General features: G+C 38.1%; 3 protein-coding genes across 4 annotated transcripts in view; 1 reads left to right on the top strand and 2 right to left on the bottom strand.

Annotated features, from left to right (window-relative positions):
- Positions 1-2,328: 2,328 nt before the first annotated feature.
- On the top strand, positions 2,329-5,277 carry fzd8a (frizzled class receptor 8a). Its single transcript, XM_081352743.1, has one exon. The coding sequence runs from the start codon at positions 2,654-2,656 to the stop codon at positions 4,391-4,393; it is 1,740 nt and encodes a 579-aa protein (XP_081208869.1). The 5' UTR covers positions 2,329-2,653; the 3' UTR covers positions 4,394-5,277.
- Positions 5,278-9,561: 4,284 nt separating this feature from the next.
- On the bottom strand, positions 9,562-11,786 carry gjd4 (gap junction protein delta 4; the record flags this gene model as incomplete). The annotated part of the gene is made up of 2 exons (XM_081352459.1): positions 9,562-10,751; positions 11,723-11,786. 2 exons carry the CDS (start codon positions 11,784-11,786, stop codon positions 9,562-9,564), a joined length of 1,254 nt encoding a protein of 417 aa, XP_081208585.1.
- A 4,731-nt stretch (positions 11,787-16,517) lies between these two features.
- Positions 16,518-25,402, bottom strand: part of ccny (cyclin Y) — a 59,261-nt gene continuing 50,376 nt past the window's right edge. For both annotated transcript variants that reach the window (XM_081352388.1, XM_081352387.1), the window contains 3 exons: positions 23,072-23,238; positions 20,917-21,079; positions 16,518-18,337 (listed from right to left, as the gene is read on the bottom strand). In XM_081352388.1, coding sequence (XP_081208514.1) covers positions 18,221-18,337; positions 20,917-21,079; positions 23,072-23,238 — 447 coding nt within the window. In that variant the 3' untranslated portion in view covers positions 16,518-18,220. The remainder of the gene's footprint in view (positions 18,338-20,916; positions 21,080-23,071; positions 23,239-25,402) is intronic.

Below are 25,402 nucleotides of genomic sequence, written 5' to 3'. Positions count from 1 at the left end.
ATTTTTCCACAAACATTGTAAGTGGATCTTAATTTCTTTAATTACTTTTACTTTTAGATTTAGTACAGTCCGGAAACTATTTAAACGGATTGCACAACAACTACAAAATAAATTCACCTAGAGCTCAACGGTATTGGAATACTATTTGGGAAAGAGTTTCCTGCTTCTACAAATGAACTCCCATCTGAAGCTTCATAATCCACGCTTTAGAAATAATAATAATAAGCACACAAAGAATCCGTAGGCCTGTATTACTGCTAGGCGTGTTATTCTGGCTGATAGCCACCGGCCACCATTTCAACTCTTTCTAAAGACTCATTCAATGGTGATTTGAAAATTAACTTTCGAACAGATGCACTAATTCCATTTGTACTCTGGAATGCCCGGGCACTATGTAACCCAAGCCCGGCCGGAGCTGGGATAGAGCCAGGGTAAAAGGTTACGCTCCAACTGCTGGAGACTAGAGTGTGCTCTATCTTCCTGTTAATCAATATGGCTGGGGGAATAATGGACATAATCAGTGAAAGTGATTCTACTTTTCATCTGCCCGCATTTGCCACAAGCCTCAGAGGGCACACCTGTTCCTAAATCCCTACCAGTTTCCCCCAAAGAAAGGAGAAAAATAATTATCAAGATATCGGAGCTCAAAGCGAAGAAAAACAAACCAGCACAACGGGTTTGTGATGTCCCATAACGTCATTGCAGCTTTGTAATGGAAATCATTAAACAGTTGTGGCAGAGGAAAACAGCTTTATACATATTACACGTAGGTACCGTAAATGTAATTACTTCTGATGGACGTGTGGGCCTTTTAAAGCACTGAACAATGGCTCAAAGAGATCACACACACAAAAATCTGTTAAAAAACTCTTTCTATTGAACGTGAATGTACTTGTGAGGGAGCGCTTTAATCATTTGTTTTACGCTCTCTAATTTTACTATGACATTGCATTTCCTTTAAGACGGCCCGTGATAATGAGTTGGGGGAAGGGGTTGCTTGTCCGCTGCCACTGTTTAACAAACTGCTTTGCTTGTTCTTGAGTTTGCAGTAATTACATCCTCTGCAGGAGCTCTGCGCATCCACACCTCCATTAAACCATCAACTCCCCGCTCTGCCAGCGGGACAACCCCCCACCAGGCCCTATCATTCACAAATTAACCCTGATACATTAGGGGGCCCAATGAGATGGACTGTTGCTGTATTTTATACTTTTATCTATGCAGAGTTCCATAAAATAATAGGCTGAGATAATGAGTAAAAGTTTCCTGATGAAACTGCAGCTGGACCCAAAGCCACAAATTCAAACAGTTTCATTTAAAAAAGAAAATGGGTACTTACCAATCAGTGTGGCATGTTATAACCTATCTAAAACTAGTTTGAACTTCATTTTATAAGTCAGCTATTATGCTGTAATCCTAAAAAGTCATTTGTCACACCACAGTTCTTTTTTAAGTGAAAAAAAAAAAAAAGATTATCAGTTGATTTGACGAAAGAAAAAAAAATGTTGTGATAAGTCATGAAAAAAAATGTTTTGTATATATATATATATATATATATATATATATATATATATATATATATATATATATATATATATACGCAAATATTTTCAGATTTTGTTATCACATTTTTTTTTTCTTTTGTCAAATCAACTTAGATAATTTATGTGGTTCAGATAACATAATATTTTGAGTTTCTGTTGATTAAACCAAACTCCTTCATTGTAGTAACTATTTTTTTATTATTATTATTTCAATGAACTTAAAATTAAGGCAAACAGGTTGGTTACTTTAAGTTAAACCAACAATATTTTCCTGTGTGTATATATATATATATATGTATGAATTTATTTTAAATCTCAATGTTCATAAAAGCATTCATTTTCTATGCATCTATTTGTTATAAAAAAGGGTAAAAGCAACAATAATAATAATTGAATAATAGCCTAATATCTTTCAGAAATTTTCTAATTTTAACACAACAAAGAACATCTAAAACACGTTATAATAGGCTGCACAAGGCTAGTAAACATACAAAGACATCAAATAACATATGGGATTCAATACAAACGATAACTTTCAATACAATTGTTAATTTGATTCAGGTGTGATCTGCGCCTCCTTTAGTCATAAACTTGTATTTGGTCTAATTTGTATTTCAAAAACAGCGTTCTGCAATTGTACACCTTGAGCGAACTTGATTGACAGGTCAGGGCAGCCCGCCCCTGCGGCTCTGTGATTGGTGAGTGTCGCGAGGGGGGCGTGTCTATCCGGCTGTCTTTTATACTCAGCGCGTCCTGCTCGACAGCACTGATTTGTATGAGAAAGGCTCTCGTGGACACCACGAATGAAGAAAACGCGTTTACACCGGGAGTTTTCTTGTTAACAGAGAAGTTTTGAACATCGAAACGCGGCTTTATTATTATTATTTTTATTATTATTTTTACAAATCGCCGGAGAAGGAATAAGGAGAGGAAATCCGAAGCGCTTGCATTTATTCTCTCAGCCATTTTGCCCGCGGCTATTTATTCTCGGTATGCAACCCAACCGCAACTCCGTGCCAAACAAGTGAAGCGGAGATGGGTCTGCTCTGCAAGATCTGAACTCAACTATTTCCAGCGCTGCGTTGCTTGTGTTGACAGGGGGGGAAAGGATGGAGTGCTACCTGTTGGGGATTTACCTGTTCCTCGCGCTTGCTCTGCTGCCCCGGTCGAGCGGCACCACGGCCAAGGAGATCACCTGTCAGGAGATAGCCGTTCCTCTGTGCAAGGGCATCGGCTACAACTACACCTACATGCCCAACCAGTTCAACCACGACACGCAGGATGAAGCCGGCTTGGAGGTGCACCAGTTCTGGCCTCTGGTGGAGATCCAGTGCTCCCCGGATCTCAAGTTCTTCCTGTGCAGCATGTACACCCCCATATGCCTGGAGGACTATAAGAAACCCCTGCCGCCGTGCCGGAGCGTATGCGAGCGAGCGAAGGCTGGCTGCGCCCCGCTCATGCGGCAGTACGGCTTCCCTTGGCCGGATCGGATGAGGTGCGATTCGCTGCCGGTGCAGGGCGCGCCAGACACGCTGTGCATGGACTATAACCGAAACGACTCCACCACAGTGTCGCCGGTGCTGTCCAAACCCACCAACTACCCGAGCAAAGCCTTTAACCCGCACAAAAAGAAAAGCGGACGCGCTGGCGTCGGACCCAAAGCGACTAAACCCTGCGAGCCGGGCTGCCAGTGCCGCGCGCCGATGGTGGCGGTGAACAGCGACCGACACCCGCTGTACAACCGCGTCAAGACGGGTCAGATCCCCAACTGCGCCATGCCCTGCCACAACCCGTATTTCACCCAGGACGAGCGGACTTTCACGGCCTTCTGGATCGGACTTTGGTCGGTGTTATGCTTCATATCCACCTTCGCCACCGTCGCTACCTTCCTGATCGACATGGAGCGGTTTAAATACCCCGAGCGCCCGATTATCTTCCTTTCGGCGTGTTACATGTTTGTGTCGATCGGTTACATTGTGCGATTGATCGCCGGGCACGAGAAAGTGGCCTGTAACCGGGAGTATGACGTGGAGCACATTCACTACGAAACCACCGGCCCCGCGCTGTGCACCGTTGTGTTTTTGCTGATTTATTTCTTCGGGATGGCCAGCTCGATATGGTGGGTCATCCTCTCGCTCACCTGGTTTCTCGCAGCGGGCATGAAGTGGGGCAACGAGGCCATCGCGGGGTACTCTCAGTACTTCCACCTGGCCGCTTGGCTCATCCCGTCCATGAAGTCCATCGCCGTGCTCGCGCTGAGCTCGGTGGACGGCGACCCGGTTGCAGGGATCTGCTATGTGGGCAACCAGAACTTGGACAACCTGCGGGGCTTCGTGTTGGCGCCGCTAGTGATCTACCTGTTCATCGGCACCATGTTTCTTTTGGCTGGATTTGTGTCGCTCTTTAGAATCAGAAGTGTCATTAAGCAAGGTGGCACTAAAACCGACAAACTGGAGAAGCTGATGATCCGAATCGGGATCTTCACGGTGCTCTACACGGTTCCCGCCACCATCATCGTGGCGTGTTACTTCTACGAGCAGCACAACAGACAGAGTTGGGAGATCACACATAACTGCTCGTGTTTGTTAGAGCAGGAGATAAAGAGGCCGGACTATGCCGTCTTCATGCTCAAATACTTTATGTGCCTTCTGGTGGGCATCACCTCTGGAGTTTGGACCTGGTCCGGGAAGACCCTGGAGTCCTGGAGGAGTTTCTGCACGCGCTGCTGCTGGGGCAGTAAGGGCTCCGGTGGCTCCATGTACAGTGACGTCAGCACGGGATTAACGTGGAGGTCCGGTACCGCCAGCTCAGTGTCGTGCCCCAAACAGATGCCTTTGTCCCAGGTCTGAAACAAGAAAACCCTATTAATTGTTTGGGGGGTCTCTTAGCCTTTCAGTCATTTGCATACAAATGAACTTGTTGATGGTTTCTATTAGCTGAAGAACTGGTCGAAACAATGCAGAAACAATTGCGTTTCGCTAATTCCATTCTATTGATATGGACATGACATGCAATCAGTCATTCTTAAGGAGAATTTGGGCATTATTGTTCCTAGTGGAGTAACACACGTCCCCAACTTGCAGCATTTGTCTCCTTCACACTCTTTTTTTTTTCCAGATTTACAATAGTAAAATTCCATCCAATTGTAATATTCCTTGCACGTTATTCACATTGTAAAGTAAGAATTTTAAATGAGTAGAAACTAGAGCTTAAAAAACATTTATACTAAAGTATAATTCTTAACGGAACATTTAGGCTAGTTTATGTGATATGTATTCACAAATTAAATAAATCAAATATGACTAAGCTCTAGTTTTTTTTTACTCATTTAAAATTCTTACTTCATAATATGAATAATATGTTCAATTCGATGGAATCTTACTATGAATTGAAATGAAAATCTTGGAAAAAAAAGGCTTAATATTTTTTTGAGTGTACTTTTACACGTTGTTGTAAGACAAGTTTTAAATTGTCTGAACATTCAAAGATGGTTTAAATAAGCCTTAATGTCTTAGTGCCCAATTGTTATTGTTGTTATTGTTATTATATACGGGTTGTTTTTTTCTTTGTTTTGTTTTGTTTTTTTTAATGCGAAATGTATTTATACAAACTTGTAAATGATGTATAAAAGAAGATTTATAAATTTATTGTACATTTGTATATAGTGTAGATGCCACATGAAAAGCAAATATGACTTTTATTTTGACAATAAAAACTTTTTGAGGAATCTGTATTTCTGGATTAACGAGTGCGCCGCATCTCTGCTGCTTTTGTGGTCATTCCCATTGAAGATGCTTTTGTGGAGGAACTCTTTTAGCTATCTGAGGCCTAATTAGAGACAAGGGCCTTGTGCTGGAGAATCTCCGTAATTGTTGAACCCTTCACGTGATGCTTGCTACTTAATTTACTAAAAGAGGGCCGGGGGACCGGGGTTTAAATGCAGGAAACCGGGCCTTTTCATCTGGGCAAACTTTGATCTTTCTTTTAAAGTCTAGAATAAAGGTGCCATGTAGATAGAACCTTTAGACTGATGCGCCAAGTTTTTTCATGTCTAATTTGAGACCGTTGTCCTTTGATCGACGTTATAGAAATGATTTGAAGCTCGGGGCCCCAGCCATGTTTTGTTTGAGAGAACCTGTGACAGTTTAATTTTATTTAACACTATCAAAACGTCTTTTTTGAACTTCAGCTGTGGTATTAATGGTAGCTCGACTCACAGGGACGGTGAATGGAAACCTACAGGTGGTCCCTTGCGTAATCCACAGACTCTTTTTGTGGAGAGTTTCTTAGACAAAGAATGACACAGAAAGTGTTGTAAAATGAAATGGTTAGTTTTGAGTCATTTTATATAATGTAACTTGGAGTGTTTTATTTCTCTGTATTTTTAGCAAATGTAAAAGCGGGTTTAATCAACTTCTCTAACTCATTTCATACTCAGCCTAACTCCAAGGAAACCAGAGCGCTTATGATAAATCATTTACTCAATTAGACTCTAATGCAAAGATCTATGGCCTTTATGAAAGTCAGTAAATAGTGATACTTTTCAAGGAGTGTTTAGCTCAGACATAAGGGCCTGGTTTCACAGACAGGGCTTAGATTAAGCCAGGATTAGGCCTTAGTTCAATTAGGACATTTAAGTAGCTTTGATAAACATGTATATAAAAAAAATGTTGAGACAAAACAATGGCTTAAGATATGTTTTCAGTTAAAACAGCTCAAACATGCAATTCAGTCTGGGACTAACTTAAGCCTGGTCTATGAAACCGGGAGTTCTTTTACTCATTTCTGTTCACATCATTTAAAAACTTGATGTGGTATTTCCATCTTTACCTTTACACATACAAAACAAACTTTTTGTTGCATTTGTGATACTTCAAACCGAGAAGGTAAGAAATTGTGGAAACCGGTGTAAAGTTGTCCTTCATAAAAAAAATAAGATATGGTTAGAAAGCAAAGTACAATATTTGAAAAACAGAGTGCATTCCTATGAATCTTCTGACAACAATGACTACTTATTTTGATGTAATGTGTCTCCACCTAGCGGCCAACGTGAAGAATCACACAAAAATGCCAAGCTTAAAGGGATAGTTCACCCAAAAATGACAATTGTCATCATTTACTCACAAAGTTGTTCCAAACCTGTATGCATTTCTTTCTTCTGCTGAACACATAAGGTATTTTTAAGAATGTTGGTAACCAGACAGTTGCTGCGAGTCCCACTGACTTCCGTAGCATTTTTTTTCCTACTAGAATTAAATGGGGACCAGCAACTGTTTGATTACCAACATTCTTTCAAATTTATTTTGTGTGTGTTCAGAAGAAAAAAGAAATGTATACAGGTTTGGAACAACTTTATGGTGAGAAAATGATTTAATTGCTTTAATTTGCAAGATTTTATCGTCTTAAATAGTGTCACTACACATTATCAGATGATTTCTTAAGTTACACACAGATAGTTCGAGGCTGTAAGTGGTAAAGATATGTAAATTTCTACACATCCGAAAGCAATAAGCGAACATTAAGTGCATTGTGTGTTTTCTTTGTGAAAAGTGTGGAAATGTTTTGCGTTAACTTTTAGGCTACCGATAAATGAATTAATCAAATGTTCTGATCATCCATTATTTCAATGTAAATGTATCGCTGACAGAACATAAAAAGTTAACTATGAGAAAGTGTTGAAAAGTTATATTAAAGAAGGCCTATGCCTATAGTAGGGCCTTGTCCTCACAATCATTATTTACTTTTAATTTATTGTGGCGAGTTCATGGGTATTATGATAATAAAGCCATGAGACTACAACCATTTGTAGTATGTGTTAACAGTTCGCTTTACAGACAGAATTAAACCATTAAGAGGCAAATCTTGCCTACTTTCCCTCAAGTAGAAGCGTTCGCGCTCAGAAACTCTAATCCTCAGAATTTCAGTCTCAGGCCGCTTTATACCAAATTGGTGACATTTTTAAACCAAATAAGATCTTTAAAATGTGAATGCAAAGATTTTTATGTGACGTGTAAATACAATTTTCTATGAAATCAATCAATAAAAGTAAAACAGTCATCGAGAAACCGGAAACGACCGTGATTGGTCTTTACTCTATAGCGCTGAGAAAAGTAACAGATAACACGTGACGACGCCGTCTACGCGCTGCCACTGCAGATGTCTGAATATAAGGTAATTTATACCTGAATAATGAGTCTTAAAATCTTTAATAGAGATTTAATTGATAATCCACATGGAAAAGTTAAAACAATAAAAGTATTATTTATAGCACATTTCATACACTATTGCAATTCAAAGTGCTTTATAAAGGGATTAAAATAATCACAAAATAAAAGCAAGGAAAATTAAAACAGTTTTAAAATAAATTAAAAGAGATATATGGTGCAGTTATAAAATGAATTAAAAGAATAAAAAGATGATACATAGATCATCTGCTCATCTGGCAAAACTGTATCATATTTCAGTATCAACTCCCAGTTTTACTCTGAGATTTTCAAATGGTGATTACACTGTTTCTGTGGTGTTCTTTCGTAACATTATGTGTGTTAAATTTCCTTGATTTAACACAGCCTTACCTGACCAATTAAAGACAACTTCCGGGGCGCTAGATAACGCCCATTTTAGATGTGCATTACCAACTCCTGCCAGCAGAGGGCAGTAAGTCTCAGTGCGAGCAGTAACAGTGGAAGCTGCACACATGGGTGACAGTCAAGTTCCTTGGTTTCAAACCAATTTAGGACAAGATTTCAGCTTGAATGTCATATCAAGAACAAACTCCAAAAACAACCTTAATTTTTTCTCTTTGAAAAAAAAAAAAAAAAAAAACACGTTGTGCAATACAATGCATTAATGCGGTGACAATATGATAACAGCCATTAGAGGGCAATTCTCACACATCATATTTAAAAAATGCAGAGAATTGGCAAATTGCAACAACCACAACAACAAAAGTTTTTAAAAAAGCCTCAAGGATGTGAGTTTACATGCTGGACATATTACAGAATTGTTATAGACCTTCACCTTCCCCTGTTGATAATGTAATGCAATAATTTGCTGTAAAAGGTAAATACTATTTTATAATGTTACAGTGTAGTTTTAGCTTGTTACAATAGGCCTATGGATACAGCAAGCAGTTCATTTATACATTTGATTTATTCCCTGAGTCTACTTTTGAAGCAGTCTATAATGCCTAGCAGCATCAGTGGTGTATAAGGAAACATCATAAATAGACAGGTCTCTGGTGTGTTTAATAAGACACATGACTAACACTGTGAGGACAGAAGGGCTGCGGTCTAGGTGACTGTCCAAAGCTAACATGTCCAATCGTTTGCATGTTGCGGCTAGCTTCTGAGAGTCTGAAATGTGTGCATTGTCTTGCTCTCGTGTTACACCAGATTATGGAGCTCTATTTTAAGTGTTTGTTCTAAAGCTCCAAACCAAAGTCCAGCAGGTCCTTGAAATAGTGTTACAAGCTACCTCCATAAATACAAAAGCAGTCTGGGCAGTAATTGCTTTATAATGGGGTGCTGTTGATTGAGACTTGACAGTCCCTGAGATTTTGCAGGCTAGAGGATTTTGGAGGCCGTTTAAAGCAAGTAGCACCTTCGTACCCTCAGGGTTGTTCTCTTTTGGTGGCCACCCCAGTTGAAACACAAATAATGTCAGTCTTAGCTTTTCATCCTCGCAGATCTTGGGTGGTTCACCTGGTCTGTTTTTAGAACGGCCTTAGCTGTCCCCGGATGGTAGCAGGGTCAAGGCACGTCTGCTTGGTGAAAGAAAGAGCTAACACAAACATAAGAGAGGCAGGTGGATGCGGATAGGCGTAGTTGATCCAAATCTGACGTCTTCTAATAATACCTCGCATTTCACCGTGCAATCTATTCCAGTCAAGTTCCAAACAACTTTTCTTTGCAACTCACGTGCGTTTGAAATGCCACTTCAGAACTTACTATGTATGAGAATACATGCTAAAAATGCCAGTAGCAAAATTCATATGGATAGTCTTCTGGAGTAACATTCAAACCCACTCTGACCTCTTCTCTTGGCCATCTCCACTGCAAGTCGGTATGTCTTCACCATTAGTCATTTCTACCAGAGTATATTGCCCTACTCTTCTGGTACACACCGCGGTTGCTCCCGAGACATCAATTGCTCCTTGAGCAGCTAGTTTGTCCCTTCGTGGAGGGGGCGGAGGTTTAAGACGACTGTGTTTGCTAACTCGGATGGTTTTAGGACTTCCCAAAGGCTCAGTGGGGTACAGTGCCACTTCACTGCCCTCTCTTACCATCCCCTCTTCTTGGGTGGGTTGATAGCTGCTGCTATCATCATTGTTGTTGGAACCAGGCATTCCAGAAATTGCAGACATTCCTCCAAGAGGTACGGGTGGTGGAGTGTCGTCCTCCAAAAGCACAGAAGCAGCTTCATCGCCACTCGAGTTTCTGGTCCCTCTTTTGCGGAACCCTCCCGGTCCCTTCACGTCTTGATTTGGCGGGATGCTGACATCCGCACCTTGATTCCCATTCTCTGACAGGTAGTACTGCTCCTCTGCGTACATCTTCTCCACCAGCATCTTTCTTTTGCCTTTTTGCCTCACGGAGCGCTTGATGGCACAGATAAAGTCGCACGTGTTTAGCAGCAAGGACAAAGCAGCTGTCCCCAACATGAAGTTCAGCAGGATGGTTTTCTCAGTGGGTCTAGAGATGTAGCAGTCCACTATGGTTGTGCAGGGTGTCTGCTGACACATGAAGCGTCTGGGGATGTGGAAGCCAAACAAGTAATAATGGCCAGCTCCAAATCCAGCTTCTACAAGTATCCGAAGCAACAGATGCAAGATGTAGGCTCCTGTGAAGTACTGCACTCGCCCCTTCTCAGCCTTCACAACGGTCTTGCAAAGAGATGCTTTGCCGAACGATTCTTGATAGTCTGCTTTTAGGGACTCAGAAGTTCTGCTATCAGCAGCTATGCTAGAACTTACTTTGTGGATCACATAGATGACAAACATCATGTAGGGGAGGCACAGGGTGGTGAGCTGCACCAGCCAGAATCGGAAAAGGGAAAGAGGGGCAAACATGTCATAGCACACATTGGCACAACCAGGCTGAATGGTGTTACACACAAATCGCTCCTGCTCATCCTGGTAGAGGGGATAACCAGCAAACAGCAAGACAGGGATCCTTAGGAATACCACCAAGATGAGCCATGCTTTCCCTAAGGAAAGAAAGAGAGCATCAAGTTGATACAGATCTTATTCTGAAATAAACTATAATGTTCCTTTTCAAATTGGTCTGGAAATTGACTTAATGTTGTTCAATTGAACAAATAAACTAGCCAGGTATTCTTTTGACAAATGAAAGTTCAGTATTGTTTTAATGTCAATGTATAAGATATGCCTCCATTGTTTTAGAGAATATATAGCAGAACACTGGCAGGATCAAATCAATTTTGTGCTTGATATTCAGTGGATATTATTTTGGATGTACAGACATTTTAGAGAAGATTTATACAAGTAAATCATTTTGTGTTGCACTTTATTTTACAGTAAGCACACTTACAGTTCTGGTAATATAAGGAAACTACATGGATCAAAAGTTAGGTTTAGGGGTAGGTTCAGGGTCAGTTGCTAGTAATTACCCAGGTATAACTATAATAACTGCATCGTATGTACATGGGTAACAGGACTGCAAAATTAAGTGCTGCTTCATCTTTGTTTTACATTATGCATAAACTGTCAAAACTCTGTAAATACTAAACAATGATACAATGGCCCCAAAAAGTATTTGGACAGTATCATATCATTGCATGAGATACAAAATAAATAAATAAACATGTGGCATTTGCCAACAAATTAGCTGTTTTTAAAATGAAGGAACTGGTGTCAAGATGATTCTCAATGGATGAAGTCAGGTATAGTTTATCACATTTATTACCAACACCCACTAATGTTTGACAACCAGCAAGTGTCCTTATCTTCATTATCTTCAAACAGTATATCTATTGTTTTATCATTTAAAATCTAACAAACTTATGTGCATGTAAAAATTTGCTATCTTTAAAATGAATGGTGGTTTTTTAAATCAAATACAATAACATTCAGACATTGTTGGTGTGGTTTAAATGCACAAGTACCTCCTGGAGCTTCTGTATAAATGGGTTTTAAAATAGTAAAAGTGTACGCATACCTGTGAGGGTGACGTTGTGGTTCAGTGTTATGAATATCATGCCTGATGCAGCCAGTTTAGCCATGCCAGCAGATTTAGGCCTCCAAACCCCAAGAGTATAGCACAGAAGATCTCGCTGGTCAAAGCACAGCCCACTTGATTCCACATAAGAAAACGAGTTTTACAGACTGTATTAAACTCAGTCCAGGCAGGCATTAAAAATAAACCCCATTTACAAGCACTCAATATCCTGTTCAGGTCCTTTTGTACCAGGTCTGGTGTAATCCGCAACGGCAAGACTCACGAGTAACCACCAACTTGGCTTCCTATCTCACCTCTTCCTCCGTCCTGACAACAACTGTTCTCAGACAACAGAAGACGAGAGATGTGAGCTCCATTGTGGGGCTATTCTTACCCACCAAAGGCATGTCGGCACGCAGGCCTTGCTGTGATATTTGGGCTCTGTTTGTCCTTACAGGAGAATAACTAGCTGCATCAGGCATCAAATAACCCGTATTAAATCCTCATGTGTGATGGAAAGTATTTCAATGCCAGGTCATAGAGGGTCTTGAGTGGCATAATCCTTAGGAAAGACTTTTTGTGTCGACATGAGTTTTATTTTTGGTGCATTTGTTTGATATTAAGATAATAAGGGCATTTACAACTGTAAGGGTTTTGTTGGGTGTTGAGATTTGTTGGGTTGGTTTCGCTATATTTTGATGGTCCATTTAACACGTTCTGTTGACTATATGTGACGCTGCACCTACACGTCTACTAACTCTCATTAGAGTGTTAGTTGAGTAGTAGTACACTGGTAGGGTTAGTGTTAGAATAAGTTGACATGCATGTAGTTGCAAAGCAACATAATGTTCAAAAGAGACTATCAAACTAAAGTGTTACCAATTTAATTTGAAAACTTTTAATCTGAAAGCTATGAGGTCCCTTTTGGTTGGCTTCTGTTAGCGATGCGCTAGGTTATTATACGTTATTAAAAAGAAGCCCCTCTTTAGCTCTGTCCTTGAGGTGTTTGACATGACTGGATGCCTTGGGATCATAGTAGATCTTGATGGAATCTCTCTAAGCTTTTAGACCTCTCTAAATGACCTCTGAATGTGGGACATAGACAGAGCTTTTGAAGGACTTGCGTTCTAATGAATGGAGACTTATAGATACACAAATTATATACTGGCAGGTGCTAATGAACACTTACTGTAAAACATTTTTTTTTTTTTTTGGAGGCATTGAGGGAAGTTGTAGTGGACCTAAGTCTGTTAGTTTATGTATAATGTTATTCATTAACAAGTTTATTAAAGGCTGTTTTGCATCGTACGTTCTTGGGTTCTGCTTAAATATTATTATTAATCTGTCTTGGGGAATCACGTAGGGAGCTTATTTCTTTTTTTGGAATGTGTTTATAAGATTAATTACACTAGGAGTACAGCAAATTGCATCCTGTTTGAAAAGTGAGTAGGCGAACAACAGTTTAATTTTATGCCTGCATGGAAAAGACAATGCAAATCATTCAGCATTTGCAAGTCTAACCAAATTTGTTCTTTTCAACACACGAATACATTTTCCACATTTGCGGTGATTGACAATTCAGAACAGATGACTGTTAATACAGCCTTAAATATTTCAATAGTTTCTTCTTTCTAGCCTCTGTATCTCTGTAATTGGATTAGCTGGCCAGCTCTGCTATAAAGGTCCATTTTAAGGCAACTAGCAATGGTGTCGTTCACCAGGGACACATTTAGAGGTGCAAAGCCGAAGACTTAGGATGGAAATGAATAGACCATATGCTAAGTACAGAATGACCTGCCTCTATTATAGCTTATGCATTATTTTTGGACATTGAACTATTTATTTCATATAATTCAGTTAATGCAATTGATGGCTATATGACTGGTTTCTAGGGAAATTGTATCGAATAGGCTTTATAGCTCCAACATTCCATTTTTTAAAGCGACAAACTGTATTTTATTCAGATTATTTATTGAATAATAATAATAATAAAACACTTTGATTTCTATATGGTACCTCTGTTAAAGAGGCAGTATGATGCTTTTTAATGGTTTCCTTTTCCTTTATGATCTGTTTGTGCATGATTTGCAAAGTTACAAAGCTCACATTGTCCCACAAACGGGATTTATTTTTACAGAACACTGATCCAGACCTGCCTAAAATGCCCTATCGAAGCCCATAGGCTCTATTATTTCCGCAAACGTCTACGTCACAGTGTGAAATATTAGCACAATGCCCACCTAAAGGCATATGAAAGAATACAAGGCTTCAGTGAATTGTAATGTCGTCACCATGTTGTGGAGATGCTGTGCGTTTTGATGCGAAAGGAAAACCCCTTCATTTATCCTTCTAAAAACGGATGAAATCAGGAATTGCCGAGCTGGTTCCAATCGATCTGCTTGATCATCTGCATTTTCAGAATCTGACATGGGCCCTGATATGGTAAAACTGATGACATTATTAACCGTTTGTGTTTACCATTGCTTTTGAAGCCTTGGAAGCTGAAGCTTGCGGTTATAAGGGGCGTTACATTTCCGACAAACGCTTGAGGTGATTGGCCAATCACAACGCACTGGGTTATATGGCCTATATATCAGAGCACTCTGGACTATTTTTTTTTTTTTTTTTTTTTTTGGAAGCAGGGGCTTTGTAGAAATCAGATCTACAATAAAAAAATAATAATAATTTGCAATAAAAAAGGCTATTATTTTGCACCAAATGTCGACGTTACTTTTTTTCAATTTGAATGTTTATTGACTTTTTAGCCAAGATTTTGTCTGTGCAGAAATGTACATAAAAAAAAAAAAAAAAAAAAAATCTACCCTGAAAAATATTCATTCCCAATATATTGTATATATAATATAGTCCCTAATCCTGCATAATGCAAACAGGCTCAATGAAAACACATCAAATCAGTTTTATTGCAACTTTAAAAGTTTATTCTTGTGGCGGTTTCTAAACATTGCTTCTGAACTGGGAGCATCAGTTAAAATCATAGTCCAAGAAACAAAGAAACTGCATGCAACCATTGTAGCCTCCAGCTCCTGGGCGGATACGACCGCAGGCGCCTGGGTTCACTTAGTTAAACAGAAATTAGAATGAACTAAGATCATACATAGGAGATAGGATTCAGCCTTTGGCACAATGAAAACAGATACAGAGGAAGGGTTTGACCTTTGGAACCGAAACAAATGACAACAACAATGTATTATTCATGAGAACAGGCATACAACCAGTGACTGAATATAAAATTAAAACTCACAACTACAGCAGTTTTCTTATTTTCACAGGAAACCATTTATAGTATAAATGTTCTGAAAGATCTGAATTTGTAATTTCCTAGAAATTGCAATTAAAACGAGAAGGATTACAGAGAGACAGATGGAAAGATCAAGAGAGAGGTATTAAATAAGAATCAAAAAACTCTGCAGAGGTAGAGTTCAGTGCACACGGCTAAAACACGCCACTCGCCTCCAGTTTACAACACCTTCTTCAGATCCAACGCTGGGCTGCTTCCTCGCATGCTCACAGAAAATAAATAGAATAATACAATCTTCGAATGCTTTTAATCAGTCTTTCGATTTATGATTCTGTTTTCCTTCCCAAAGACACTTTCCTTGAATGGTTTCCCAGACTTTAAACCATTTCCAACACTCTTAAAATGTGCAGAGGGAGTCTAAAGCGCCGCCATTTACAAAGAACAGAGAAGAACTTCCTTGAGAAGAACATCCTTCATCTTTAGGAAATCAACCAAAACAAACATCTGTGTTCACTGTCTTAGTTTCACGCTTTGTCCAGAATGCTTGTCACGAGATGTGCTAAACGTAACAAGACACGAGTGCTGAATCTCACGAAACAGTCAAGAACATGTCTGGGTTATATTTCACTTCAAAATCAAAAGAAATTAAAAATGATATATTGTATGAATAAGATAATTAAGCCTATTAACCACATTTCCCCCCAAAAAATGTTAATTCGTATGGAAACTTGTTTATGGCGACTTCTCGCAATTCTAGGTTTGTATCTCACAACTGCGAGAAATAAAGTCAGAATTGTGAAATATAAACTCAAATTTGCTAGAAAAAAACCCTCAGAATGGACTATTCCTTGCAATTCCGAGTTTGTCTCGGAATTCCGATTTTTTTTTTTTTCCTTCACAAGAGTTTGTATTATGACTTTTTTCTCAGAAACTCACAATTGTGAGATAAAAAGTTGCAATTACCTTATGTGTATACATATATATATATACATATATATATATATACATATATATATGTATACCTTATAATTGTAAGGTACATATAAAAGGCTTAATTGTCTTCATGCAAAATATAATTTCCTATTTTGTCTTTTGATTTTGCAAACAATGTATAACCTTCGTATGTCCAGTTTGATGTGTTAACATCACATAGCCGACTCACTGTATTGTATACAAAGACACAAATTGTGCAGATTATATTAGATTAAACTATTAAAGTAAAGTTGTTAAGACTTTTTTGGGCATTGGAAATAAAATACAAAAAAAACAAAATCTAGATTATAATCAATGTAAGAATAAACACACACTGCTTGGAAATAATGGCCATTTTGATGTCATCTGTAGCAAGACGTACGGAAAATTGCTTTCTTTTATCATTGCTGCTATAATGAAAAGTTACATTCATGTCAACATAACCTTGGGAAATTGCTTTACCACTTTCTGTGGTGCATAAAAAAAGGTTTAACTCAACTGGACATTCAATTGAGGACAGAATAAAGAAAAACAACTCAATAACAGCGCTTCGAAACTGTGTCAGATCCCAGAAGATTGACTTATTCCTGACAAAACAACCAACAGATTTATTTTTTTCAAATTCGTATCCATCACTGACCAGAATTGAATAGGAATTAAGAAAACTAAATACTGGTCACATATAAATATCTCAAGATCATAATTAAATTTCTTTAAGTAGGTTTAAGTATGTACAATATACAAAAGATATTTTTGGAAGTCTCACAGATGAATATGTCTCAGTCTCTCTTAGCAGACGGATGACATTATATATAACGAATCATTATCACACACATCTGATAGCGTAATTCAACACTTGCTGATCTTTTGAAGAACCCATTTCAAAACAAACTAACTTCTTTTGCCAAAAACTAATTTTGATGTCTTAATGAGAATGGAAGATAGCATGGCTAATTTTGATATTGTATATCTAAGGCTATATTCCCGCTGAACGCAGGCACCACAGGTGATGGCAGTGGATACAGCAGGAATTCCTCTTCTTCACAAATTCAATTCACTCTCTGGTTTGACGCATTGTAATTGACAAATAAAACACTGCAATCTGTCCAAACATTTGTATCGCAGTGGTACTATTAGCCTCACCTTTAATAGCATGTTTTTGGACTTCAAGACATCAATTGTAAGCAAAAGGAACCAAAGAACCTTTCAAAAATCTTTCTAGCAGGTTTTGTATACAATAGAGCACAGAGCATGTATTGCTTTGAGAATTTGGAAATGACTGACACAGCATGTGTATATCCATCATTTGTTGAAGCGAAGGGTGAGACGGGTATAAAGATAATAAGAATGTGAAGGTTATACAAGGTCATGGAACGTCATTGTTGGCTTTGTAGAAAGAAAAAAAAACTTTGATTACAGTATTAAAACATCCAATTTCAATCTATTTTGACATAGTACATTTTCAATTGAAACATATTTTTTCATGACATCCAATTATTGTAATTTCCGCTTCAAAAGGAAAGTCCCATGGAAACGCACAACACTCTCCTTTTGTAAATACAAAGCCAACTTCCATTAAGACAAAATGACACAAACTGCCTTGATCAAGTATTACAAACTGGAAAAAGGATAAAAAAAAAAAAAATGTAATTAAAAAAATAAATAAAATAATCAGACTAAACAGAGATATCCAAATTTTATATTTGACCATTAATGTGCATTATTAAAGACTAATTTCTGATTTATAAACCGTCATTGAGGATGCTTTTAATTTAATTAAAATAAATCTTAAACAAAATGTTAAATAACAGTATGTATAACTACAGTGGTTATTTAATAGTGTGATCAGCTCACAGAAAAAAAATACTTTTAGGAATGATATCTTGAGAAGTGGTTGATTTTGGCCATCTTGATACGACACATCCGGGTGAAACTTTTCTAACCAGACAAGATCATGGTGCGAACACTTCCTCACCTAGAATGGCAAACACGTATGACACAGAGCTGTTGGAATGCTGTTCCAGTCATTGGGCATCTTTCTCCCTCGTTTATATATCCTCCTCTCTCTCTCTCTCTCCTCTAAGCCACAGGTTGGAAAGTGATCTTTGTGTGGGTGTCTCGTATATACAGCAGCCATACGACCAGCAGGGAGAAAGGCTCAAGAGTCTTGTGGAGGTACGAAGCATGTATGTGTCCTCTTAGAGAACGCTTCTTCTGACAGTTTCTTTTTCTCAGTCTCTCGTGAAAGTCCCCAACGTCCACCGATATTAGGATATGATGGCCGGGGACCATCTGACCACTGTCAGGTTATCTGCACTCACTGAGCGCTTCTTGGCTCCTTTTCTCAAGTCTTTATATTTGTCGTCACAAAGCCTGGAGATCGCCTGTGAGAAACATGAGAAGGGGAGATAGACACAATTTAATTTATTCCTGTGATCAAAGTTGAATTTTCAGCAGCATTCCCTTCAGAAACCATTCTAATATGATGATTTGCCGCTCAAGAAACATTTCTGATTATTATCAATGCTTTATATTTTTTGGTGGAAACCGTGACGCATTTTTCGCGATTCTTTAATGAATAGAAAGTTCAAAAGAACAACTTTCTTATAACATTTTAAAATGTAAAAAAAAAAAAAAAAACATTTAAAACCTCTTAACACTAGAAGTGCCAGAATTCCATAACTACTAGAACTGCCGCAAGCGGTCATTTTGACCGCTAGATTCCAAACTCTATATCTTTAATGATAAATATCCAATTGAGAGATTAATGCATTTATTGTATTAGGATATCTTTTAAAAACAAAACAACACCAAACTGTACATTTAAACAAGTTTAATTATACATATATAAATAATAATATCCGTAGATGTTCTGAACAAAATGACGGAGTAAGGCCTATAGCATGTTTTCATGCACTGTTCGATCGCGCCCGCGCCTTACACACACACACCATATTCCAGCATTGCAATCTTGACATCGCAGCCTGTTCATTATATAGCCATAATAAAATATAATAATAAAATAATCAACCTAACATTCCAAAAAATTCCACTGCTCTGTTTATATAGCCTATAGTCAGTAGTAGCCTACAATTCGTACCATTTTGCGCATGTGAAGAGGATGATTTTTTTCCGTTGATATTGGAACGTGAGTGAAGTGCAAAGCCTATAATAAAGAATAGTTTACCATCCAAATACATCGCAAATGTTGAAACATTTGGATTCTAATTAGAGAGTTAGGTGAGCCCAGCGCCGCTTACTTTCACTTTCCCTTGAAAGTAGCCTATTTCATTTTGGCTTGTTTATAGTTATTTTTTCATTCTTGTTCTGTTCTGAATATCATTATATTTAAATGATTTGTTGTGGAATATGTTTTGTGTATTTTTTACCACATTTTATTGTTGTGTACATTGGTATATGTATAATAATACCGCGAAATTCAGTGCGGTTAATTTGACCGTCTATGGCCGAAATAGGTAAATATGTTAATTAGTTTTTTTTTTTTTGCCTTATGTGTAATTTATATGAAAAACATTTTAACTGAAAATACAGACACTTTTAGGAAAAGTCAGGTACCAGCAGGATTTTATTTATTTTTTCAACAAAGTTATTGCAGATATAAAATTCAAAACGGTCAAAATGACTGCCATGGTAGTTCTAGTGTTAACTGTCACTTTTTCCAATATAGTTTGTTTCGTTTAATTTTATTTTATAAAACTATTTCTTAAAAAAAATCTTCATAAACATTTTAATGATAGTGTATTTCAGTCTATGAACTTTTCAACAATTTCTACATTTGCATTTTCACTCTCTGGGATTTTAATGAGCCCATGGTATTGCCTTTTCTCAGCTACAAATACACCTTTAATTACTTCCATTTAATAACACTGATCATATTAGGAAAAAATAACATTTAAGCATGTAAATTACTGTTAAAGCGTTTCTACATTTCTTTGACTTAGGCCCAGAAAACTATTTTTCATAACTGTGGAACTGGACTAACTGAAGACTTTCCCTGAACTGGGTCTGAATGGAAATAGGCAACAGTTTAAAAGTATAATTATAGTGTATATATCTGTACATGATTCTATTCAATACAGTATTTCTATTCGGTAGAACAAACTACCCAAAGCTTCCCTTACTCAAGTTGTTCCCCAGGGTTCTGTTCTAGGCCCTTTTTCTTTCTAAATTATCTACATTGTTATTAGTATCTGCTGAATTATGAGAGATGACAATGACATTGAGTAGAAACAGAATTAGCAAGATGTACATTTTATACAAGTGAAAGTGTCACAAAAGTATTGGCCAAACCTGTACTTTCGGATGCACAAACCAAATTTCCAAGTACAAACACCTCCAAGAATAAGCCAGAAAAGTTTCAATATTGAGATGGCAGCTGATTGTGTGTGGGAGTGTATAAAGAGGGCCAGTGCAGTATGGAAGTGGGGGGGGGGCTGGTCCTCGTGAAAGAGCTGGATCACAAACCACTGACTGACTGATTGAGCTGTCCACCCACAGACCACTGACTCTAGATAGGCTAGTACACCACCAAAAGCAACCACACACACAAGCAACTGAACTAACATCATTATAGGCCTGGTCTTGTCAGGAGTGTAATTGGGCAGCATTGAGGCTGAACGCTGGGAAAAGACACACATGGGGATTCAGGCGAGGTAATTACTCAGCCCTGCTGCTACTGAACCAATGGACCAATACAACATGTCACCATATTCCTTCTTTTTGAGAGTTGTAACAAAGCAAGCTTTTAAGTTTCACTGCCATATTTCTTAGAACTTGCTGGAATATTCAATTTAACAATCTGCCAAAGATATTGAACTTTCTTTGATAACATAGAAACCGTAGCACACTGGGATGTGAATGTGCTCTTAAATGACAGTCTTAGTTAAATATCATGAGCTATATAATGTGTGTTAGTAATCTGAAGTGGTATTGACCCCCTCACCTCCAGTTTCTGGGCCTTGTCTCTGCTGAGAGGCTCCAGGGGAAAGTTGAGGTTGTTCGCCTCGGAAAGTGAACGCAAGTCAAAATAGTACTTGGCGTAGACGCTCGATGGAACGTTAATATTGAACTGCAGCAGCTCCAGAAACTGCCGCTCCAACTCGTTCCTGGTGGGAGAGAAAGAAAGCAAAGATAATTAGCTTTGTGAATGTTCCTTTTGACATTTGTCAGTGGGCGGAAGTCTTGACAGTCTAGCTATTCAAGAAAAGCATCTTTCAATGAAAATCAATGTCTTTTCATTTTAAAACCTCAATTCTGACAAGAAACAACCAGTCCTGATCATTCATTCATATTAAAAAATCTTCCTTTATACATCCCCAAATTTCACAGCACTAGCAAAAACTTATTTCCTACCAACCACATAATTATTCCAACCGACCAACTAAATATAGCCAACAGTGATGCTTCTGACAAAAAAAAAAGATAACAAACACTGACAAACCCACACTCTCTGGTCCTCTGCTGTTTGTGGTATGCTTTGAGGACAATATAACAGCCTCCGTCACTGAATTTATAGTCAGGACGGTCTTTAAAATAACTGTGTACTCAGCAGGAGTTGAAAGGACAGATGTGACAACATGCTGAAAGTGTCAAGTATTTCTTTTTATTTGTCAGGTCAATTTCTTGTTACGCTGCCTTCAGGGACATTATATATGGCACCTTAATTCTTCAGATGCTAAAAAGTCATATCTTATAAGCATCAATAGCTATGTTTCCATCAAAAGTTGCAAAAGCCATTGTAGCAGTTTTTTTCCAACATAATAAACTACTTGCACCTCAGAGCATGCAGGCGAAAAGCAATGACAAACACTACTGTGTTATCTAGCATTTGGAGGCGGATGCCTGATGTTTGTGAATGCAATCTTGTGTGACTGTTCTGAGAGCCAAATCATTTTGATGGCAGACTTTGGCTCAAACATTTCAGAATGAATAAAACAACAATTGAGGTGGTGTGCAATTTGAATTTGGTCTGCTGGTTAGTTCAGTTCTCCAATTATACGATATGTTGGGACAAAGTCATGCGTGCAAAGGAATTTATTCGGTAAATGTGTTTCTATCATAGTTTATGCACGTCTTCTTATCGGATAAAAAATGATCTGCCTCAATTCAGTGCATGCTTTGTTTATGTGAAATTTGAAGGTTTTATGCACATCTTGCCATTCCATTCAGAATTTTTAAGCGATATGTGGATGGATCAAAAACGAATGTAGTATCTAATTGTTGTTCCACAATATTTAAAGGGTTAGTTCACCCAAAAATGAAAAATTTGTCAGTAATTACTCACCCTCATGTTGTTCCAACCCCGTAAGAGCCAACCCCCCCGTTCATCTTCGGAACACAAATTAAGATATTTTTGATTAAATCTGAGAGCTGGCTCACTCCTCCATATAAGGGACTGAAACTTGCTGGCCCAGAAAATGTATTAAAGACATCGTTAATATAGTCCAAGTGACTCCAGTGGCTCAATCTTAAATGAAATGAATGAATGAACGACTTAAAAATAACGACTTTAATCCACTTTTCATTTCCTTCTCTCTGGGCCTCGAGTCTTTTCACGTAGTGTTTAAGCGTAGCGCTTCTGTGTTGCACGTCACCACGTAGGCTCACTATTGGCCGACGCTGGTCATGTGTGATACGTGGTGACGTGCAACACAGAAGCGCTACGCTTAAACACTACGTGAAAAGACTCAAGGCCCAGAGAGAAGGAAATGAAAAGTGGAATAAAGTTGTTATTTTTTTTTTTTTTTTTGCGCACAAAAAGTATTCTCGTCGCTTTATAAACTTAAGATTGAGCCACTGGAGTCACTTGGACTATATTAACGATGTCTTTATTACATTTTCTGGGCCAGCAAGTTTCAGTCCCTTAGAAGCCTATGGAGGAGTGAGCCAGCTCTCAGATTTAATCAAAAATATCTTAATTTGTGTTCCGAAGATGAACGGGGGGGTTGGCTCTTACGGGGTTGGAACAACATGAGGGTGAGTAATTACTGACAGAATTTTCATTTTTGGGTGAACTAACCCTTTAAGTATTATTACATTTGATTTTAGATTTTTCTTCTGGCACTGAAAGTCTGCCATTAAAAAAAAAAAACACTCACATGTCTTCCACGGTGATGTCTTTGAGGATCTGGCAGTAGTCAACATTCCATACGGCCTGATCATCCCACACCTTTGACGCCAACAGGATGGCACCCAAAACGATCCTCTTCCAGTTAGCAGGACAGATATCAATCTCTGCATATGTTAATAATCTCTCCAGATAAACCTGAGGAAAAAAAAAAAGAGAGAGAGGAAGTGCTTCATTAAGTTTATTCCAGAGAAATTCTCATAATTAGGTTTAAAATAAATTAGAATTGATTAATGGGCATTATTCAAAATCAAAGTAAAGCAGCTTGGCAATTAAATCAGCAGTAAAGAAGAAAGCAATGTTTGTTTTTAGATTCTGGTGTCAGACCCTTGCGTTTCTGTTTATGGAGCAAGGTTATTACAGCGTCACTACAAATATGCGATTACTGCAAGACTGACAGACGGGTCAGGGAGCACGTATGTCGAAAGACAAACACAAACACCTGATGCCTCACTGGTAACAAGCTGCAGACCGAATACCATTCAGTTATACTACGACACTAACATGTACCATGTAAATATAATGATTCTGAAGAACTTCAGTTATGTCATCATTGCACAGAGACAACATTCAGAATTAAAAATGACTTTGCCTCTAGCATATGACTAAGACTGCATTTCACTCCTAGTTCTAGATCTTAGGGCTGCTTTTGACACTATATATCATGGCATATTCTTACATAGATTAGAAATGTACACTGGTAATCAAGGACAGGCATTAAGCTGGTTTAGAGCCTCCTTATCTGACCATTACCAATTTGTTTGTTTACTAGCAGTTCTGAAACTGGTAAACTATGGAGTGCCACAAGGATCTGTGTCAGGCCCACTGCTGTTTTAGTTATACATGCTGCCACTCTGAAATATTATAAAGAAACATGGTTTTTCTCCACCACCAATGTAGTTTTTTCCTTGACATGGTCACCTGTGAAAGCTCACTGGGGCTCAAAGTGATGCAAGATTGCATTTAAATAAGGCCAAATGACACTGTATCTTTGAAACATGTATTTATTTGTAAATATGAATAGAACTAGACAAGTGGATTATACTGAGCCCTCATTACTGTTTTTAAGGCTATTGAAAGCATCTAGCCTTTCTGAAAAATTACAGATAAATCTAGAGCAAACAAGTTTTTTGCTTATTTATAAATAAAAATGAGTGTAGAAGTCACAGCCACAATGCTAGAGTATTTTGGGTGGTTTCCCAGGTGCTGCTATGTTGTTACAAAAGTATTTTTAGCATGTAGCCAAGCTAAAAGGTCTGACTACTTTAACAATGTCACATGCTTCGAGGTATTTGTTTGTGTCTGTAGGATGTTACAAGTCAAAGTCTATTGCTATGTTTAGGGGCCAAGTATGAGCACTAGCAATAGTGATGGTTGCCTTATTAACACCAATAATCTTCCTTTGTGTACTTCGAAAAGACAGTTATAAACATTGCTTATTGAGTGGTTGAATTGTAAGTCTGTTGTGTTCTGTTGACCTTGCGTATGGCAGTATGCTGCAGCCATGGGCGTCTTTAGCATTCAGAAACACTGCTGACGGATGTAGGCGAACAAAGACGCCCTTATGAAATGAAAAGCGCATGATGTATAGAGTTAGAAAAGAGACGTAGAAGCACTAACGCTCACATACACACTCAATGGGGGACAGCAATGTCAAATAATATTAATTTGCCCACAGTGGGAAAGCTATCTAATAAGAAGCCAATTTTGTTTGTAGAAAGTGTCAGACAGAATCACACGTTTAATTGGTTCCACTGCATTGCGGGGCTCCAGCTCACCCGTGGGCAACTGTGTGCAAAATATGTGCTTATGAAAACATGTTTGTATATATAGCTAGCCTCCTGTACGCAACTCAAGATGAACTTTAGGTAGTGCCAGCAAACTACACACCTACTACCATTCACAAATCAACAACTTAATTCATAATTGATTCATTCATAATCATCAACATCAGTCAGACTCAGCCCCTTCCAGAAAAAACACTAACCTGGGTAGAGCTATTAAAACATAATTGAGTTTTTATTCAGTTGAGTCATAAACATTAAGAGTCAAAAACAGTGGAGTCATAAACATTAAATTAATTAACATGAATTACAATAAAGCTGCCCCGGCAGGGTTTTTTGCACGCATTATTTATATATTATTATAGTGTATTTTAATATTTTAAATTAGCTTCAATTTTAATTCAAGTTTTAGTATTTTTTTTATTTTTTTATTCAGCTATAGTTTATTTTTATTTCAGTTTTAGTAATTTTAATACTTTAATTTTGTCCATTTATCCAAATTTAGTTTATTTTATTTT

Source organism: Scardinius erythrophthalmus (genome assembly GCF_964197995.2).
Source record: "Scardinius erythrophthalmus genome assembly, chromosome: 22".
Classification (NCBI taxonomy): Eukaryota; Metazoa; Chordata; class Actinopteri; order Cypriniformes; family Leuciscidae; genus Scardinius; species Scardinius erythrophthalmus.
This window is presented reverse-complemented; position numbering and strand designations above follow the sequence as displayed.

Bases quoted from the DNA above. Each gene is read 5' to 3' on its own strand.
- fzd8a (XM_081352743.1), top strand. From the start codon at position 2,654: ATGGAGTGCTACCTGTTGGGGATTTACCTGTTCCTCGCGCTTGCTCTG.